General features: G+C 45.8%; 1 protein-coding gene across 4 annotated transcripts; it reads left to right on the forward strand.

Annotated features, from left to right (window-relative positions):
• Positions 1-32: 32 nt before the first annotated feature.
• On the forward strand, positions 33-16052 carry SPRING1 (SREBF pathway regulator in golgi 1). Of its 4 annotated transcripts, none has more exons than XM_036448901.2 (5): positions 62-320; positions 7960-8116; positions 12050-12201; positions 12589-12702; positions 15113-16052. In XM_036448901.2, the coding sequence occupies exons 1-5, from the start codon at positions 210-212 to the stop codon at positions 15146-15148; spliced, it is 570 nt and encodes a 189-aa protein (XP_036304794.1). In that variant the 5' UTR covers positions 62-209; the 3' UTR covers positions 15149-16052. The 4 variants fall into 4 exon arrangements, with proteins under 4 accessions (XP_036304796.1, XP_036304794.1, XP_036304793.1 ...); XM_036448900.2 differs by lacking the exon at positions 15113-16052 and adding an exon at positions 14465-14988; XM_036448902.2 differs by lacking the exon at positions 15113-16052 and adding an exon at positions 14309-14341.
• The last annotated feature ends 1674 nt before the right edge of the window (positions 16053-17726 follow it).

Genomic DNA, 17726 nt, shown 5'->3' on the forward strand with positions numbered 1-17726 from the left:
TGAGCTCGCAAGGCTCGTGAAGGCGGGCCCGAGGCCGCGGTCACGTGAGGCGGCGCGGGGAGGCTGCCGGGAGCTGGCTGGGCTGAGGGCCGCGGGGCCGGCGTCCGGCGTGAGGAATGGGGCCGCCCGCCGCGTAGGGGCCATGCCGCCCGGGCCCCGGGCCTGCCCCGTTCCGCGCCCCGGCCGCCGCGCCCCGCGTCCGCGCCGGCATGGTGAACCTGGCGGCCATGGTGTGGCGCCGGCTCCTGCGGAAGCGGTGGGTGCTCGCCCTGGTCTTCGGGCTCTCACTCGTCTACTTCCTCACCAGCACCTTCAAGCAGGTGAGTGGCCGTTCGCCGTCCTGCGCTCGCTCCGGGCGCCGCGGGCCGCTCTCCCGGCCGCCGGCTTCCTCCCCAGGTCGGGGAGCTGCTTGCCTTGCAGCCGCGCTGCTCCCGGATCCGGCCGGGGAGGCGGGCATGCCTGCCCGGGACCGAGGACGGGCGGGGGGACCTGCTCCCTCCTGGGGACCTGGGTGAGCAGGCGCTGCTAGGCCGGCTCCTGGGACTCGAACCCGGGGCTGTGGCCCTGATTGTCCCCTCCTCCTACTTCCTGCCTGCCCCGCCGGCGTGCATTTCTCGCTGCATCTTCGGGGCTGTCCTGGGGAGTGGAGGGCGGCCCCGTAGCCGAGCCTCCGAGAGTGGTTGTCGGGGCCGGTAACAGCCGAGCTCCGGGGCCAGCGCGGCGTGTCTGCCCAGGAGGTGTCCTCTCGGTGCACAGCTCGAGCGCAATGTTCTTCCCCCTTCCCTCCTCCCGCCTTAGATTTAAGTCCACGTGCGAATGTATGGGAGAAAAGACAGGGAGCTTTGGTAGGAAATGTTACCCAAAGCAGTGATTTGTTTAAAAGTCCGACTTAAGCGTTAGGGTTTTCAGAAAGGATGAACTTACCCCAAGGTGTTCTGGTTGTCAAAAAGGAACCCCCCTTTCACTCTCCAGGGTCAAGTTCATACATCAAACATAGCAACGAGCCAAAACCGGTTTGGCTCCGTGGATAGAGTGTTGGCCTGCGGACTCAAGGGTCCCAGATTCGGTCAAGGGCATGTACCCTGGTTGCGGGCACATCCCCATTAGGGGGTGTGCAAGAGGCAGCTGATTGATGACACTCTCTCATCGATGTTTCTAGCTCTCTATCTCTCTCCCTTCCTCTTTGTAAAAAATAAAAAAAAGAAAAAAAAATCAATAAAATATAAAAAACACACAAAACACATAGCAATGAGCAGAAAGTAAATAAACGTTGTGGGCAGGGGAGCCTGGAAAGGGGGAGACAGGGAAGTGTAGGCAAACAGGCTGGGTGTTTCTTGTAAGCGTGTGGGTGACATTCGCGTGCACTTAGATGTTTCCTGCCACCTCCAGGCAGCTTCTCACGGTCCCGGTGCTGCCCCTTCTCCGGCCGGTGGGCCTCTGAGTGTTGTGAGTGAGCCAGAACTCCGACCTCGGCCTTCCTCGCCACCTGGCCCAGGTGATCTGTGCCATCATTGTTCAAGTACAGGTTGTATGCTCTTGAGATCCCAGCTGTTGACTCCAGTCTGGATCTATCCAGAAAACCCCAAATTCTATTACCTTCTGCCACCACCGTGTCTCCTGAATGTATTCGTTTCTCCTAATTGTCACTGCTGCCACCTTAAGTCACGCTACCTTCATTTCTGTCCGGACCATGCTGTAGCCACCAACAGGTCTATGCCTCCTTTCTCATCCTGCACTCAGTTCTCTACCCAGCAATAGGGGTGGTAAGTTCTTTGGGTTCTTACTGCACTCCACAAACCCCAGACGTTCCAGAATAATGGTGACTCTTTTATGTCACTTTAGGTCAGACTATTACTGCCTCAGGTGACACAGGGTGACACAATCTGAATTTCTTCCCTGTTGCCCATAGTCCTGCTTTATTTCCTTTGTGATAGGAACTGAACATTTCTTGTTCATTTACTCGCTGATCTGTCCCTTTTAGAGTGTAATTTTCTTGAGAACAGAGAATTGTGTTCTTCATAGAATCCAGCCCATAGACTTCTGTCAGGCACTTCATGGGGACTCAGATATTGGAACAAATGAGTCTTTTTTAAAAAAAATATTTTCATTGATTTCAGAGAGGAAGGGAGAGGGAAAGAGAGGTAGAAACATCAGTGATGAGAGAGAATAATTGATCAACTGCATCCTGCACGCCCCATGCTGGGGATGGAGCTTGCAACCCCTGCTTATGCCCTGACTGGGAATCGTACCATGACATCCTGGTTCATAGGTTGACATCCGGCCGGGCTGAGTCTTTTTAATTGGGACGACTTTAACTTTCTTTTCAATCTGGCACATTCCTACTAGTCAGATGCTGTCCATTCTGACTTTCTTTACAACCTCCTTTTAAGTACTCCTGTGCACCTTGTTCATTTTTGTAAAAATATGTCTTTATTGATTTTAAAGAGAGAGTAGGAGATAAAGAGAGATATCAATGTGAGAACACATCAATCAGCTATCTCCTACATGCCCGCTCCGGGGATCAAGCCCACAACCCTTGCATGTGCCCTGACCAGGAATTGAACCCAGAACCTTTCAGTTCATGGGAAGACTCTCAACAGAGTCATTCTGGGCTGGAGCCTTGTTCATTTTTTTAAAAAATTACAGTGTGTCTTTTTAAAACCTGTAAATTATGACAAGTTGAGTTTTAAAATTTTTTTTTTGATGGGGTGATGATTGTGGTTTCTTTAAAACTATTGGCAAAATTTTTGTTTTGCAGATTTCCCCTGCAGCTTAACAAAAACTAAGTAAAACAAACTGTGTGTGTGTGTGTGTGTGTGTGTGTGTGTGTTATATATAGATTTCAGAGAGGAAGGAAGAGGGAGAGAAACATCAATGATAAGAGAGAAGTGTCAGTCGGCTGCTCCTGCACGCCCCCTCCTGGGGATCTGCAACCCTGGATGTGCCCTTGACTGGAATCGAACCTGGGATCTTTCAATCTGTAGGCTGACGCTATATCCACGGAGCCAAACCAGCCAGGACTAAAACAAATACTTGAGCTGTAACCTTCTATGCCTGCCTGTTAGCCCCTGGCAACCACTCAGTCAACTTTCTGTCTCTATGAATTTGCCTGTTTTGGACATTTCACATAAATGGACTCTTACAATCTATGGTCTTCTGAGCCTGGTTCCTTTTGGTTAGAAGCCTGTGTTTTCAGGATTCATCCATGTTGTAGCATGTGCTACTACTTCATTTTTGTGTCCGAATAATATTCCCTGGTATGCATTTACCATATTTTGATTTTTCTCATTTATCAGTTGAAGGACACTTTGGTTGTGTCCACCTTTTGGCTATTATAAATAATGCTATTATATGCATCAGTGTACATGGTTTTGTTAGGAAATATGTTCTCAGTTCTCTTGGATTTGGTCCTAGGTCATATGGGATTGCTAGGTCATATGGTGACTTTGTTTAACTTCTTAAAGAACTGTTTTCTAAAGTGGTTGTACCATTTGCAGTGAACTTTTAAGAAGCTACTATGCTTGTAGCATCAAAGAAGATTGTCATATTATCTGGAAAAGCCATTAAAATGCTCCTCCCATTTCCAGCTGCACAGCTGTGTGAGGTAGGTTTTCCTCAGGTGCTTCAACCTGAACGCACTGCACAGACCGAATGCAGGGCGCATGTGAGAATCCAGCTGTCTTCCGTTAAGCCAGACCCTGAAAAGGCCTGCAGGAATGTAAAAACATTTTCTCTTCTCACTAAATTTCTTTACACAACCAAAATGGTGGACATGTAATAGTAATGGGTTCATTGTTATTGTTAAATGAGTAAAAAATAATGTGTTGAAAACACGTATTTTAGGAATTTGTATTAATTTCCAGTAAGATAGATATCAACTGCCATAACCCCTATAAGCCCACATATTGGGGGTCCTCAGTCATTTTTAAAAGGATGAATGTTGCTTGGGACCAAAACTTTGACTCACGTTCTCCCATACGCGTTTTCGTGTGTGCTGCTCCTGCTTCGCTCCGCTGCAGTTTTGGTGTCTGCCACCCAGAATTAGGTGACTTGAGGGGGGTCTGCTTCATTTGGCCTCGCCGCAGTGTCTTTGTCTGGAACATGGAGATGGGAACAGGGAATGAGGGGGTGGGGAGAGGTCAGGACACCTTGAGAAGAGGCCACGGAAAACTTCCGAGCTCCTTAGGACCCGAGCTTTGCTTCAGTGAGACCAGGAGCTCTGGAGCAGGGGTGGTGCCTGTGCCTAGAGAATCGTTGATTGTCCTCTACTGCTTTGGATTCCTCATTTCTTTGGCTTTCATGTTAATTAATGCTTTGGGGGATAGTTTAAATTATAGAGATGGGAGCGCAGGAGAAATTAGTGACAGTGGCAGGGGTGCCACTGGGGGAGAGGATTGGGAATGGTGAGTGGTGCCGGGTGACTCGGGCCCATTTATTTAACAGATGCCAGTGAACACCAGCTGTGCTGCTAGGGCACTGTCTGCAGGATGATGGAGATACCTGAGGGGCAGAGCAGAAAAGCCTTCCTTCCTCTCCAAGAGCCTCTGTTCTGGGTGGGTCAGGGGGAGAAGTAGCAAGAAAGCCAAGTAATTTCAGACAGTGATGTATGATACGAAGGAAACAAAACAAGATGTCGTGAGAGCGGCAAGGGGGCCGAATGCTGTGTGGGGCGTGTGAGCTGGGATGACAGAACCCCAATCTTGGAGTCAGAAGGGCCCTTTTCTTGTAAGGAAATGGTCTCAGACTTGTTCAGGTGGCACAGTTTCTGAATGTCTCAGCTATTTGTGTAACTCCTTGAAAACATTCATGCTTTCAGCTCGAAAGTAATTAACTGTCTAAATTGGTGCCAAGTTAGATACTTTCTAAAGTGAAGTGGAATAAATCATAAGAGAGAGTTGCTGATCTGTTTTTTGTTTTCCACTGATCACCAGTGTACATATATTTTTCAGGAAGCGTGTGAAGTACTGTGCAGGGTAGGGGAGGAAAACTACTCACAGTCTCGCCAACCAGAGGCAGTCGCTGATGATATCTGGGCATATTTTCTCCCTTCATTTTTCATATTTTTAAAATATAATTGGGCATACTGTTTCTTCACTTTACATATATGCACTGTATCCATCTTTAAAAGTGCTTTGTAAGGACAGTTTTTAAAAAAATATATATTTTATTGATTTTTTTACAGAGAGGAAGGGAGAGAGATAGAGAGCTAGAAACGTCGATGAGAGAGAAACATCGACCAGCTGCCTCCTGCACACCCCCCCACTGGGGATGTGCCCACAACCCAGGTACATGGCCTTGACCGGAATCGAACCTGGGACCCTTCAGTCCGCAGACCCACGCTCCACCACTGAGCCAAACCGGTTTTGGCAAGGACAGTTTTTTATAACTAAAATTTTCCTTGATTAGGCCACATTGAGGCATTCATTCCCCAAATATTAGACATTTGGGATGCCTTCTGACCTTTACCCTCCACCCCCACCCCCTTCTTTTCCTTTAAGAATCATAAGCAAATCTTTTAATGGCAATGCCTTCTGTTTAAGTGCTTCACTACTTAAATGGAACATTTATCTCATTTGACCCTATGATGACCCCTGAAAAATAGGACAGTTCTTCCTATACCCCCTTTAAAATCAGAGGTTAAGTAACATACATGAGTAATGAAAACATTTCTATAGCTCCTTAACAGGTGATGAAGAAAGTTCTTTGTGTTCATGCTTGTTCCTTTTTGTTCCGCTCTTTTCTTTGTGCCCCAGCGTAGTCCCTGTGGACCTTGGTGGTGGTCGATTGCATTGATTTTTAAAACCTCTTTATCAACTGCTCTGGAGGCTCTTTGGGAATAGAGAACCTGGCTACCTTTGTCTCTATTTCCTTAATGCATTGTATGATCTTGAAACCTTTGAGTGAATCAAAAAAGTGTGTGTGTGTGTGTATGCATATGCATAAAATTGAGACAACCTAATAGAGAAGGTGGAATACTTGGAAAAAGGTCTAAAAGTACTTACCCAATAAAGGAATTCCATCAGTGCCCCTTCACCACACCCTTTGCATGACTAGACTTCCACACACGTGAACAGGTACTAATTCATTACCATTGCTACCTTACACAATCTCTGTGCAATCTTTTTGATTGTACAGCTCTTATCTAATCCTTTTGGCAAGGTCTTGAATATTCATGTTTGAAAACAATTTCAAGTGCTGGGAGCATTGCCTTCCTGTTTACAGGAATGTAGTTATGTGGAAGAGGTCCTTCTGGGATGCACTTGCCCATGAACTCTTGTGTATTTTGTTTCCCTTAGGAAGAATAACAGGAGAGTTTGAGAGTAATGTTAAGAGCACTTTTAACCTTGTGAGAGCCAGTTTACTGTACTTTGACCAGCCTCTTAACAGTCCTTACGGCTGTTAATATATTCGGGCAGCATTTGACGCTCAGTTTAGTTTGCACGTCGCTTGATTATGCAGTTAACTGCTAGGTCCCAGCAGAACAGGGGAGTATGAATTCACAGGTAGTTAAGCAGCGTGCACCTAAGTGATTTGCCCTAATTCCCAAGGCTTCTGCACTTAACTCCTCTTCTTGCAGATGTTGTTTTTGCATAACCCATCCTGTTCCTGCTGGGGCCAGTTCTTTCCTTTAAAAGAAGCAAGAGGGAGGGGCAGAGCAGAAAGGAAAGCCACCTTGAAGGCTTGTTTCACACTAGTAATTTAAAGAACACAGTCCAGTCCTGGTGCAGCGGTGGTAAATTGTGAACACTGTTTTATGTAAACGCAGGCATATTACTAATGGTGTATGTATAACTTCAGGGAAGTTATTTGGCACTGTATGACATGACTACTTACAATAATTACTGCTACGAATTATTCAAGAGAATAAAAACTATATTTTATTACATTGCTATCTGATAACAAGTCTAGAATGGGCTAAATGTTGATCTGTAGAGGATATGTTTACAAATTATGGCACATCAGCATGATGGATTATTATGTAGCCTTAAAATGTGATTCTCGAGATAATGTAGATGCTTGAATGGTTTACCATCTAATTAGTGTCAAGAAGGGCTGAATGCCAAGCATCCTCATTTGTAAGTGTAAATGTCAGGGTCAAAAGGCTAGAAGTTAAAATGCAAAAATAGTACTTTATGTAAGTGATGGGATTGTGGGCAGTTTTTGTCTTTAATGTTAGTAATTATGTTGTTTGGTTATTTTTGTTGTTAATCCTCACCTGAGGATATTTTTTCATTGATTTCTAGAGAGAGTAGAATGGAATGAGAAAGATAGAGCGAGAGAAAACATTGATGTGAGAGGGATACATTGATTGATTGCCTCCGACCAAGGCTGGAGATCAAGCCTGCAATTGAGGAACATGCCCTTGACCACAATCGAACCCAGGACCCTTCAGTCTACAGGCTGACACTATCCACTGAGCCAAATCAGCTAGGGCAATTATATATATTTTTTAATAAACTTTTTATTTTGGAATAATTACAGATTTATAGGAAACTTTCAAGGCTAGTATAGTGTTTCTGTAGATCCCTTAGTGTCTCCTATTGTTAATGATAATTATGTTTTTAAATAATGTTTTTATCATTTTAAAAACAAAAATATCCCAAAAATGCTAAAAGCTGTTAATAGTCACTTATGTTCCTTCCATGTGAATAGCTTGTAGTATACCTTGAAATGCATACCGTTACCTCAGTTCTAACACTTTTATACCCATTTATAATGTGCACATAATCAAGGGGCATTCATGTAAGAATTCCAGTTCTGAAGCATAGCATAGCCTTAATTTATTTTTCTGCTTTTGATTTTGTGACTTTGGCTCAGATTTTGCTCATACCAGGGGAATGCAAGATTCCTGTGCAAACTTTTTAAAAATTGTGTCTGTCCTATTGCTGTTTCTATGGAAAAATTGGTGAAACTATAAGAAACGATACTCTAACCTTTTCTTTTATGGTCTCTTTGTAGGAGGAGAGGGCAGTGAGGGATCGGAATCTCCTCCAGGTTCAAGACCACGATCAGCCCATTCTGTGGAAAGTGCAGTTTAACTTGGGCAATAGCAGTCGGCCCAGCAACCAGTGCCGGAACTCCATCCAAGGGAAGCACCTCATCACCGACGACCTAGGCAAGGCGGCTGCCTCCTCCTCCTCCCCCCGCAGTCAGTGAAGTGCTCTGGTGCCACCGGTCCTGGGGTTTTTAGATAGGTTTTATATGCTGCCTTTCCCCGCGCTCATTTCCAACATCTCTCACGTCGTCTTTGTCTTTGTTCAAGGTTCCCCTCAGCATCAGAGAAGCTTGGTTTGATAATTCTAACTCTGAAACTCCTTGTGCCTGTAACTTAGAGTTTTAGCATTTTATCACACATTCATGCGTCTGCTACTTCCTGCTCACCCGTCTTTTCTTCCCATCTTGGTCACTTCGATAGGCCAGGAGCTCAGTTTTCTTTGGTAACTTGAATAATAATTGGTACTTAGGAAATGCATTTGTTAATGACCGATTGGGCAATCTCAAGTGAATTATAAACAAAATGTGTTACTCTTACAGTTAAAATAGTAGTCTATCTGTTTTGGTACTTTCTCCCAGAGTTTTCTGTTTCCTTTTAGAGTCTAAAAGGAATTTAGATAGAAAGGTGATTCCTGTGGTGAGATGGTTGGATTGAACAGCTGCTGAAGTTCTTACAAGGAGATATGCAAGCAGCTGAATATTCAGTCTTCCCACAGCGAGACTCCCACTAACCCTCAGCCTGCCTTTATGAGCTCCTATTATGTGCTGGGCACTGTTAAGCTTTCCTGGTATATCCCATTTGATTTTAGCAACAGCCTATCAGGTCTAGCTATTGCCGTAATACCTATAAAGGTATTGTCACTTTGTAGGTGAAGACACAGGCACTGAGATGTTAAGGAACTAAAGGAAAAAGCAAATAATATTGCAAATAACCTGTGTTTTATTTTTTAATAGAATAAGGTTTCTTACACAAGATGACATAGCTAGCCAGCACGTAGACATGGGACTAGGACTAAACTTGGAGTTCAGTGTTTTTTCTCTTATAAACTGTTTTTTTGTTTTTTGTTTTTAATTAAATGCTTTTTAGTGTTTAAAATAACATTTACATAGAAGCAGTTCCATTCACTGTCCAGGTGCCCTCTGACTTGATACAGTATCTACACCGTAGACACGATAAGTATCCACATTGCAGATGCAGGCCAGCTCACTGGGAGGAAGTTGTGTGTGTGTGTGTGTGTGTGTGTGTGTGTCACACTCATAGTGAGAAAACATGACATCTATGCCTTGGCTTTAATATTTAATATTAGGTTATGTGCTTGCTTCGGTAGCACATGTACTAAAATATTTAATATTAGGTTATGAATGACAATTTGTCATTTTGTAGCTAGCCAAAGAAAAATTTTCCTCTGATTATTTTGAGTGAGACTCTATGAGTGTAGGGAGAAGGCAGAAACAGTTTAATGAAGAAAACTTGCAGGAATTTATGCCTTTTGGGAAGCAGATGTCACAATAAATATTGCCAGGATAACACCTTATTAAATAAGACAACCAATTAGAATTTCAGACTTCCAGAGGTTAGAAGTTAATTTCTCAGTCAATAGCAACACACTCTGCGGTTGTGACCTTACAGAATTCCTGGTTGGAAATGACGTTTGCATGCTTAGATTTATGATGCAAAAGGTGAAATCTTGGTGAGCTTTCTTTCACCAGAAATTAGAAAGACCTGTGGTTTCAAGGCTGCTGGCAGTTAGCACTGGGGAGAGGAAGAAGGCCTGATGTTGACACTGAGAATGTGAAAAAGAGAAAAGGGCAAAAAGATAAGTTCAACAAGTGGAGTGTAGGTCACATTATATGTTAAAACTTCCTGACCCAGAACTGGTAAGATTGCTGTGTATTATTTGGGGCAGAATTTCAAGAAACATTTTGGGTTACTTGTTTTTTGTTGTGGTTGTTGTTTTGTTTTTTTGTATGTTTATAATCCTTGTAATCCCAGAAACATTTGTGATGGCATTGGAACTATCCCCTCTCTCTCTCTCTCTCTCTCTCTCTCTCTCTCTCTCTCTCCCTCTCCCTCTCCCTCTCCCTCTCCCTCTCCCTCTCCCTCTCCCTCTCCCTCTCCCTCTCCCTCTCTCTCTTTCCATCTCTTTTTTTGTTAATCTTCACCTGAGGATATTTTTCCATTGATTTTTGTTTTTGCGGGGGGGGGGGGGGGGGGGGAGAGTGGAAGAGAGAGAAAGACAGAGAAGAACATTGATGTGAGAGAAACACATCAATTGGTTGCCTCCTGCATGTGCCCCAACCAGGGCCCAGGCCAGGGAGGAACCTGCAACGGAGGTACATGCCCTTGACTGGAATTAAACCCGGGACCCTTTGGTCCGCAGGCCGATGATATATCCACTGAGCCACACTGGCCAGGGCTGGGATCATCCTCCCTTAATTTAGAAGACAGAATGGCACAGTTAAAGTAACAAAAGGCACCAGTTCCCAGGTAAGCCCGTTTTCCAAGTGGGAAGGAGGGCTCTTTTAGTTTCTTCCATTGTGTTCCTGGTGCCTCCTACTTTTGTACTGACTTTGTTTTCCAGAGTATTTCTGAAAACAGCAGTATACTTCACCAAGTCTCATTCTCTGAGGATTAAGAAGCTGGGGTATTTGGATGGGCAGCTGCTCTGCACTTGTGGGCCTGGGCATAGATACCTGTGGGCTTGTGCGTGCACCTGTGAGCTGTGTGTACACACGGGAGCTTCCCAAGGGCCCAGTGGTGTCCCTCAGGCACTTGTTCTCACCTGTTTCTTTCCCACTCCCAGAAAGATGTAGAGAAATATTTAGCAGCTCTGACAATAAATAAACTTTTACAAGGCGATTTATTCCTTAAAGTTGAGCGTGAATTGGCTGGGTTGGAGGGAGTGTGTGAACAGAGATGATGGGATTTATTTATCATTTTTTAAATTTATTTTTTAAAATGTATTTTAATTGATTTCAGAGAGAAAGGGAGAAGGAGGAAGGGAGAGAGAGAGAAGCATCAGTGATGAGAGAGAGTCATTGATCAGCTGTCTCCTGCACACCCCCACACTGGGGATCGAGCCCACAACCCATGCATGTGCCCTGATCAGGAATTGAACCATGACTTCCTGGTTCATAGGTTAACACTCAACCACTGAGCCACGCAGGCTGGGCGAGATGATGGGATTCATGAGGAGTGGAGGGAATTACGAGGATTTTTCTTTCTGGGTATTTTTCTTTCTAGAGAATTTCCTTTTCCTAATGCTGAGGGGAAGTCGAATACTTGGCATGTATACTCGAATACAGCCTAAATCAATTTGTAAAGGTGAGGTGTGACTACTTCAATTAAAAAAAAAATCTCCCAGATACTTGCAAAAAGGAGGGGACGGGTTTTTGTTTTTTATCTAGTGGAAGGATTTCACTTTGGGGATTAATGCCTTGGCTTTTTCCATTTTCAGATTTTTGTATTGAAAAACAAGGCATTTTTCTGCAGGTGTACAGGGAAAAAATAGCTTTCTTTCCTAGGTGAGAGTAGGAAAGCACAGGTGTGGCTTACCATGGAGATTAAGTCAAACACGCAGCAGCAGACTAACAGGTTGTGTTAGGTAGGTAAGGCTGGAGCCTACTTCTAACGTGGGAATTCATGTGTTTTAAAGGACGGCATGGCTAAAACCGGTTTGGCTCAGTGGATAGAGTGTCGGCCTGCGGACTGAAGGGTCCCGGGTTCGATTCCGGTCAAGGGCATGTACCTTGGTTGAGGGCATGTCCCCAGTGTGGGGGTGCAAGAGACAGCTGATCGGTGATTCTCTCTCATGGATGTTTCTAACTCTCTATCCCTCTCTCTTCCTCTCTATAAAAAATCAATATTAAAAATAAAATTATTGAAGGATGGCACGTACGAAGCAAGCCCTCATCACATAGCACCAATCTACCCCTTTGGTGCTTAGGACTCCGTCTCTGTTCTGGGCACACAGTGCATACGTTGCTGAGTCCAGATCACTAGTGAGTTGGGATCCCTGCTGGTTTAATACTCAGGGCAGTCTCTGACTTGCAGGATACGTTTGTGAAAGGAAGGACTTGCTGGTCAATGGCTGCTGTAATGTCAACGTCGCGGGCACCAGGCAGTATTGCTGTGATGGCTGCTTGTCCAACGGCTGCTGCAGCGCCTACGAGCACTGCGTTTCCTGCTGCCTGCAGCCCAATAAGGTACAGAGAGCTGCTCCTCGTTCTGCCTCTGCTCCTGTCTTTCTGCCTTTATTTTATGATGAGCATCGGATTCTTGTGAAAATAGAACTCAGAAGGGATCTTTGTAGGTGTCAGAAATGGCTGCTGTGAAGTAGCCTTTGTCTTAGGGAAGGAGGTGGCTCCCAGTTACTTGAATGGTTCTTTTGCAGAACGGGCCATTGTTTTGCTAATCAGTTATCTAATGAATAAGATACCAGTGCTTTTTCCCCTTTGAGCTGGCTGCCTCCCTCACTCTTCCCCCCACCCCTACCCCCCATCAGCAGTCTCCTAGTTTAGGAGAAATATCCAAGGTTACCTTGTGCTGCTGAGTCTGGAATTTATTATAGGCACTAACTTTTGTTTCCATAGCAACTTCTCCTGGAGCGCTTTCTCAACCGGGCAGCTGTGGCATTCCAGAACCTCTTCATGGCAGTGGAGGACCACTTTGAATTGTGCTTGGCTAAATGCAGGACCTCATCCCAGGTCAGAAGCTCTGCTGTTTCTAGCCGGGGGGATGGGTGGGTGGGAAAATATGATAATGGAGGTTTGATTATCATATGTCGTATGATATGAGTGATAATGGAGAAGAGATTCAAATGAAGCTTTGGTGGAATGAGTGTTTAGAATGTCAGCATGAGATTTATACAAGTTAGAGAAGTAAAATGTTTAGATTAAATCAAGGTCTAATCAACTTGCATCTCCCCATCTGATTGGCATGTCTATACTTTTAAGTGGGAGCCTAATCTGGGTGGAATCCTAATAGTCCAGTTTCTGAGAGAAGTTCTTTTGTCAGAACCGAGGCTTTTCAGCAACCACTCATTGAGAATAAATAGTAATTTGTTCTGGGACAGAGTTACGGTTTATTTCAGGATTCAAGGGGAAGGGGCAGGTGGTGTTTAAAAATACATGCGTAATATGTAGGTCGTCAAGCTCTCAATACTCATCAGTATGCTGTCATTACACGCTTGGCTCTTTGGGCACTGAACGCCGCACCTGCTGCCGAAAGCGTCTGGAAGTCCATCGCTGTGTCCTTGGCTCTCGGCTTCTGTGGTTGGGCTGTTGCGGGGGCTGCCTTTTTAAAATCTTCTGGCCTCTATTCATGGTGTCTCCAAGATTGCACTGGCTTCGTCTGAGATCACTGACTCATTTGTCATTTTCTGGAACTCTGCACTCTGCCAGATGTCTGTCTGTAGTCCACCTTTTGATTTTACGCCACGTTTTATGTCTCTGGTCTGCTCTTAGAGCACTCAGCGTCACTGGGTACACGTTTCAGGGATGATAATGAGCACTTGAAAACACGAGAAATTCCTGGTGGGCTTGTTTTGTAGGAAGAGCTTTCCACTTGAATGGGCCTTAAAGGAAACGTGGAGGAAGGCCGAACATGTGACTCACTTTGATTCAGATTCTCTTTCATTCCGAGGGTTGCCAGAAAAGTCGAAATATTTTCTTTCTTTGACTGATAAAACCAAGAAGTTATTTCCAGTTGTGAGTGAAGATGCTAAGCTTTCTGACTTAGTCTTTCTATTGTAAAGAGACATTTCCCAGTTGTCAGTTTGTTTATATAGCAGCATCCCAAGAAAGAGAAGCTTTTGGCTACACATCTGTAAGTTGGATTAATACTGACAGTGTGGATGTTTAGTATTGGTCTTGGGCTAATTAATGAACTCTAGCCAAAACTCGAGTTGCCTGTATGAAAACAAATTGCTGAAAAATTAGCCATTGGGATGTTTGTCTGTTTTAAATCATACTTTCCATTTCTCCTCCAAATAAGGCTTGTCTGGTATTGTGGGGTTTGGCCCGAGTGCCAAACCAAGAGATACCTAAGACTTTCTGAAAGTGATTTGAAATATATCTCCTCCATATTTTCAGGGTTCAGTACCAGCTACTGAATTTCTCGGAAGCACAGGATCAGATGTAAAACACCCTTTGGACTTTAATCTAAAATAACTTGAGAAAAACTAGTGGTCCCGAGTTGCAGTGAGGTTGTAAAAACTCACCGTGTACATAAAAGGAACAGCCATGCGGTGCTATTATGTCCATGTTCATGCTCTTCACTGCATTCTGCGTTGAGCACTCGCCTTTGTTCCAGAACGTACCCGGAGCCTGAGAGTGACGTTTGGAGATGAATGTGGCCAGGCTCCTGCAGGGAGTGCCTGACAGCAGCCCCGCTTGGACCCCGGCAGCTCTGAAGGGAGTGTGTGCGACTGCTTTCTCACGGAGCTCTTGTCTTCCCTTTTGCCAACAGAGCGTGCAGCACGAGAACACCTACAGGGACCCCGTAGCCAAGTACTGCTATGGCGAGAGCCCTCCTGAGCTCTTCCCGGCGTGACGGGCGCAGCCATGGGCGCAGAAGACTTTCCAAGCGCGTGCGGCTGAAGCACAGCCTGAAGCCAGGCCCCGCGGTCACTAGCCCCAGGAGGAAGAGAGCCGCCATCCATGCGGGAACCGCGGCTTTGACCCCTTCTTGGGCTGTCCTCTGGGCTGCTCCCCGCCGGGCTCTACCAGATGGGACGCGTCTATAAAGCAGCTTGGAAACACCAGCGGGTCACGTTTGAGAAAGACCAAACTGCAGGCGACCTTGCGGAGGGGCTAGTGCTATGGGCACCTCCGCCATTGCAGCTGCTCGGGGACCCAGGTCACTCAGTGCTCCTCGGGGCCCTTCACTGTACAGTTATTTATTGGATTTCTTTGTAGTAGTGGGGAGAATTATTATGTTTTATACTGAAAAATGCCTTGCCTCGATAGTTGAATATATTCAAGGAAACTGTTGTGGTTGTTGTTTTCTTATGTTCTTTAGTCTCATGAGTTAAATCATCCCTTCACTCAGATAAAATGGCCTCTTAGAACACATTCCTGTTCTCTCAAGGTAGTTATTTTGGTTTTGTTTTAACAGCATCTTCAGGAGTGGGCCCTGCACACCGTATGCTGACATCTGAAACTGTCTGAGACCTCAGAGATACTGTTCCATTCTATTCCAGCGCCAGGTTTCCAGCAGCTGCCACCGCGTGCTCGCAGGTTTTTTTCTAGGTGTTTCTGGGGCACGTGTGTGCCTGTGGCAAGCATCGTCTTAACCTGAGAGTCTGACTAACTGGTCCGCTGGATTTTGTTCTCATTTCCTAAGAAGTGGCCGGTCGTCTTGGCTGTGGTCCAGGCAGAGCCTCAGGAAAATCCCCGCATCCGCCTCCTCCCCAGTCACGGAAACCCTGTGTTAAGGCGATTGCTTCGTGGAGATACATCCACACCTGGCCGGAGCAGGCGTCCTTTATTGCTTTCAGCTCCATGAGATGTAACAGGTACAGACATCCAGGTCCCCCATGATTCCCAAAGAAGGAGAATAAAACCCAAGTTGCTAGGAAGGAGCTGGGAGAGACTCACATCCGCCCTCAGTGGGGCGAGGGAGTGAATGCAGGGCATGCGGTGGCAGGGCCACACGCTCCAGGGGTGCCTGTGCTTCTAGAACAACACTACCCCTCGCTGGCCTCGGCTGGGCGTGTTCGGTGCTCAGATCACAACAGCCCCTGGAGGAGGATCTCTCTTCGCTCTTGGGAGTTCCGTTAACGCACAGCTCTTTCCGGAGTCACACACCCCCAGATTGGGCAGGGTTTTTTCATTTTATTGGTTCAAGTTGTTGACCTTGGAGCAGAGCGCTAGTTTTATAATCTGCTTTTGACTTCTTTTTTTTCCTTTCTTTTTCTTTTTCTTTGGGCCTTGTTTGCCTTCAGTATGTTTCTGCTATATGTAGTGGCCATGTCCCTTCACTCCTTCCTATTACTTCTTATACGTATCTTCCCAAAGTGGCTTGTCCTGATGAATATGTTTTCTTTGAGGGTAAACTGTGTGTCTGGCATTTGTTTTTAAATGTTAGATCCCAAGAAATGTAATCAATGTGCAGTGGACTTTTTGTGTTCTCTGTGTATTCATTGGTGCTAAATCATACTGTACATGAAAGAAATGGTGCATGTCTGGGTGTTTTGCCGTCTTGGGGTGTTTTTCCGTAACTCAGTGTGAGATTTGAGTTTGTTTTCTGTGGTTACTGGTACCAGCCTCTCCTTTGAGCTTATTTTAACTCTTGAGAAATATAACATAGATTTAATGTGAAAAGAGTTTCCTCACAGGTTAACCCATGGATGTTGACTTTGTACTTGAGTATTGACTTGGCATGCTTTGCATTTTCCATGCTTCCGCAAACAGTACTTATAGCCTTGCGATAGAGAATTAAGCTCACTTGTGTTTGCACCTCCCGGATGAGGCAATAGTCGGGGGGGTGAAGTGATTTCCCAGGATCCCCGCTGAGATTTAACGACGAAACCAAAATAAGAACTTCATCTGGGGCCAGGGTCCTCCACTGTCCTTCCCACCAACTCACCAGCTTCAACGCTGACTCATCTGTAAACACCCCCCGAGAGCATACGTCCAGGCCAAAGAAGGGGAGAGGTAGCATAAATAGCCAAATTGGGCTGAGAATCTAAAGGTCATTTTCACTTGGCCTGGAAGATGTTTGTTGTACTTTAAGTTCACTGTTTTGGCAACTCCCAGTGCTGTAGAGGACATAATGAAGTCACCCAAAGGATCTGGACTGGCCTTCTGACCCAGGACCTTTCACCTCTCTCCAATCCCTGGTTGGTTTTTGGTTCCCCTGACTGAGGGTTTCTAGAATTAGAGGCCTCGTCTTGGCAAAGCGCATGATACATAATGGAATTTTAGGAAAAGATCAAAGAAGGGACAAAAACACCTTTCATTTCGAAAAATATATTAAATACGGAGTGCTTGGGGCTAAAGGGAATTAGGTAATTTAAAGCTTTCCCCCAATTCTGAATCTTAATTTCTGTGCTCCTGGCTGAGGCCGTGAAGATGAGATGTGTCAGCTGGCAAAGACACAGCCAGTAAAGTGAGGAAGGACGCTGAGATAGTGTGTGAGGGGAGAGGATGACCTGCCTCCACGGCCCCAGGGACTCTGGGCGGCCCGGGACCCGGCCGGGCTGGGGCTGGCATTGCAGAGTGAGCTCAGTAGCTCTTAGGAAGCAGAGGACAGGGCTTTAGAGCAGGGAATGTGCCTTCAAGCAGCTGCCCCCAGAAACTGACGTGGAGGGCCTTGGCTGATGTAGCTGCAGAGGAGCTCTGGGGAGGATTACATAATATACTTTTCCATCGTTGAGATTTATAGATAAACTAGAGGCCCGGTGCATGACATTCATGCACTCTGGGAAGTAGGGGGGATGGGGCGGGGGAGGGGTCCCTCAGCCGGGCCTGCACCCTCCCTCAGCCTGGTTTCTGGCTGAGTGATACTCGCCCTGTGGGAGCGCACTGACCAGGGGGCAGCTCCTGTGTTGAACATCTGTCCCCTGGGGGTCAGTGCACATCATAGCAACCGGTCGTTCCACCATTCAGTCGATTTGCATGTTACCCTTCTATTATTATGTAGGATTGTAGATGTATGGTGTGGTGTTCTCACAGGCAGAATTCTGCCTTGCGGTTAGTAACTGCCTCTTACAGATGGCATGACCTTG

The sequence above is a fragment of the Pipistrellus kuhlii genome, unplaced genomic scaffold (assembly GCF_014108245.1).
Source record: "Pipistrellus kuhlii isolate mPipKuh1 unplaced genomic scaffold, mPipKuh1.p scaffold_m20_p_20, whole genome shotgun sequence".
NCBI classification, from domain to species: Eukaryota; Metazoa; Chordata; class Mammalia; order Chiroptera; family Vespertilionidae; genus Pipistrellus; species Pipistrellus kuhlii.

What these genes read in the sequence shown, in the direction of transcription:
- SPRING1 (XM_036448900.2), top strand. Translation starts at nt 210, where the DNA reads ATGGTGAACCTGGCGGCCATGGTGTGGCGCCGGCTCCTGCGGAAGCGG. An exon ending in TCACCAGCACCTTCAAGCAG is followed by an intron (nt 321 to 7,959) that starts GTGAGTGGCCGT and finishes GTCTCTTTGTAG; the next exon opens with GAGGAGAGGGCAGTGAGGGA. An exon ending in GCTGCCTGCAGCCCAATAAG is followed by an intron (nt 12,202 to 12,588) that starts GTACAGAGAGCT and finishes TTGTTTCCATAG; the next exon opens with CAACTTCTCCTGGAGCGCTT.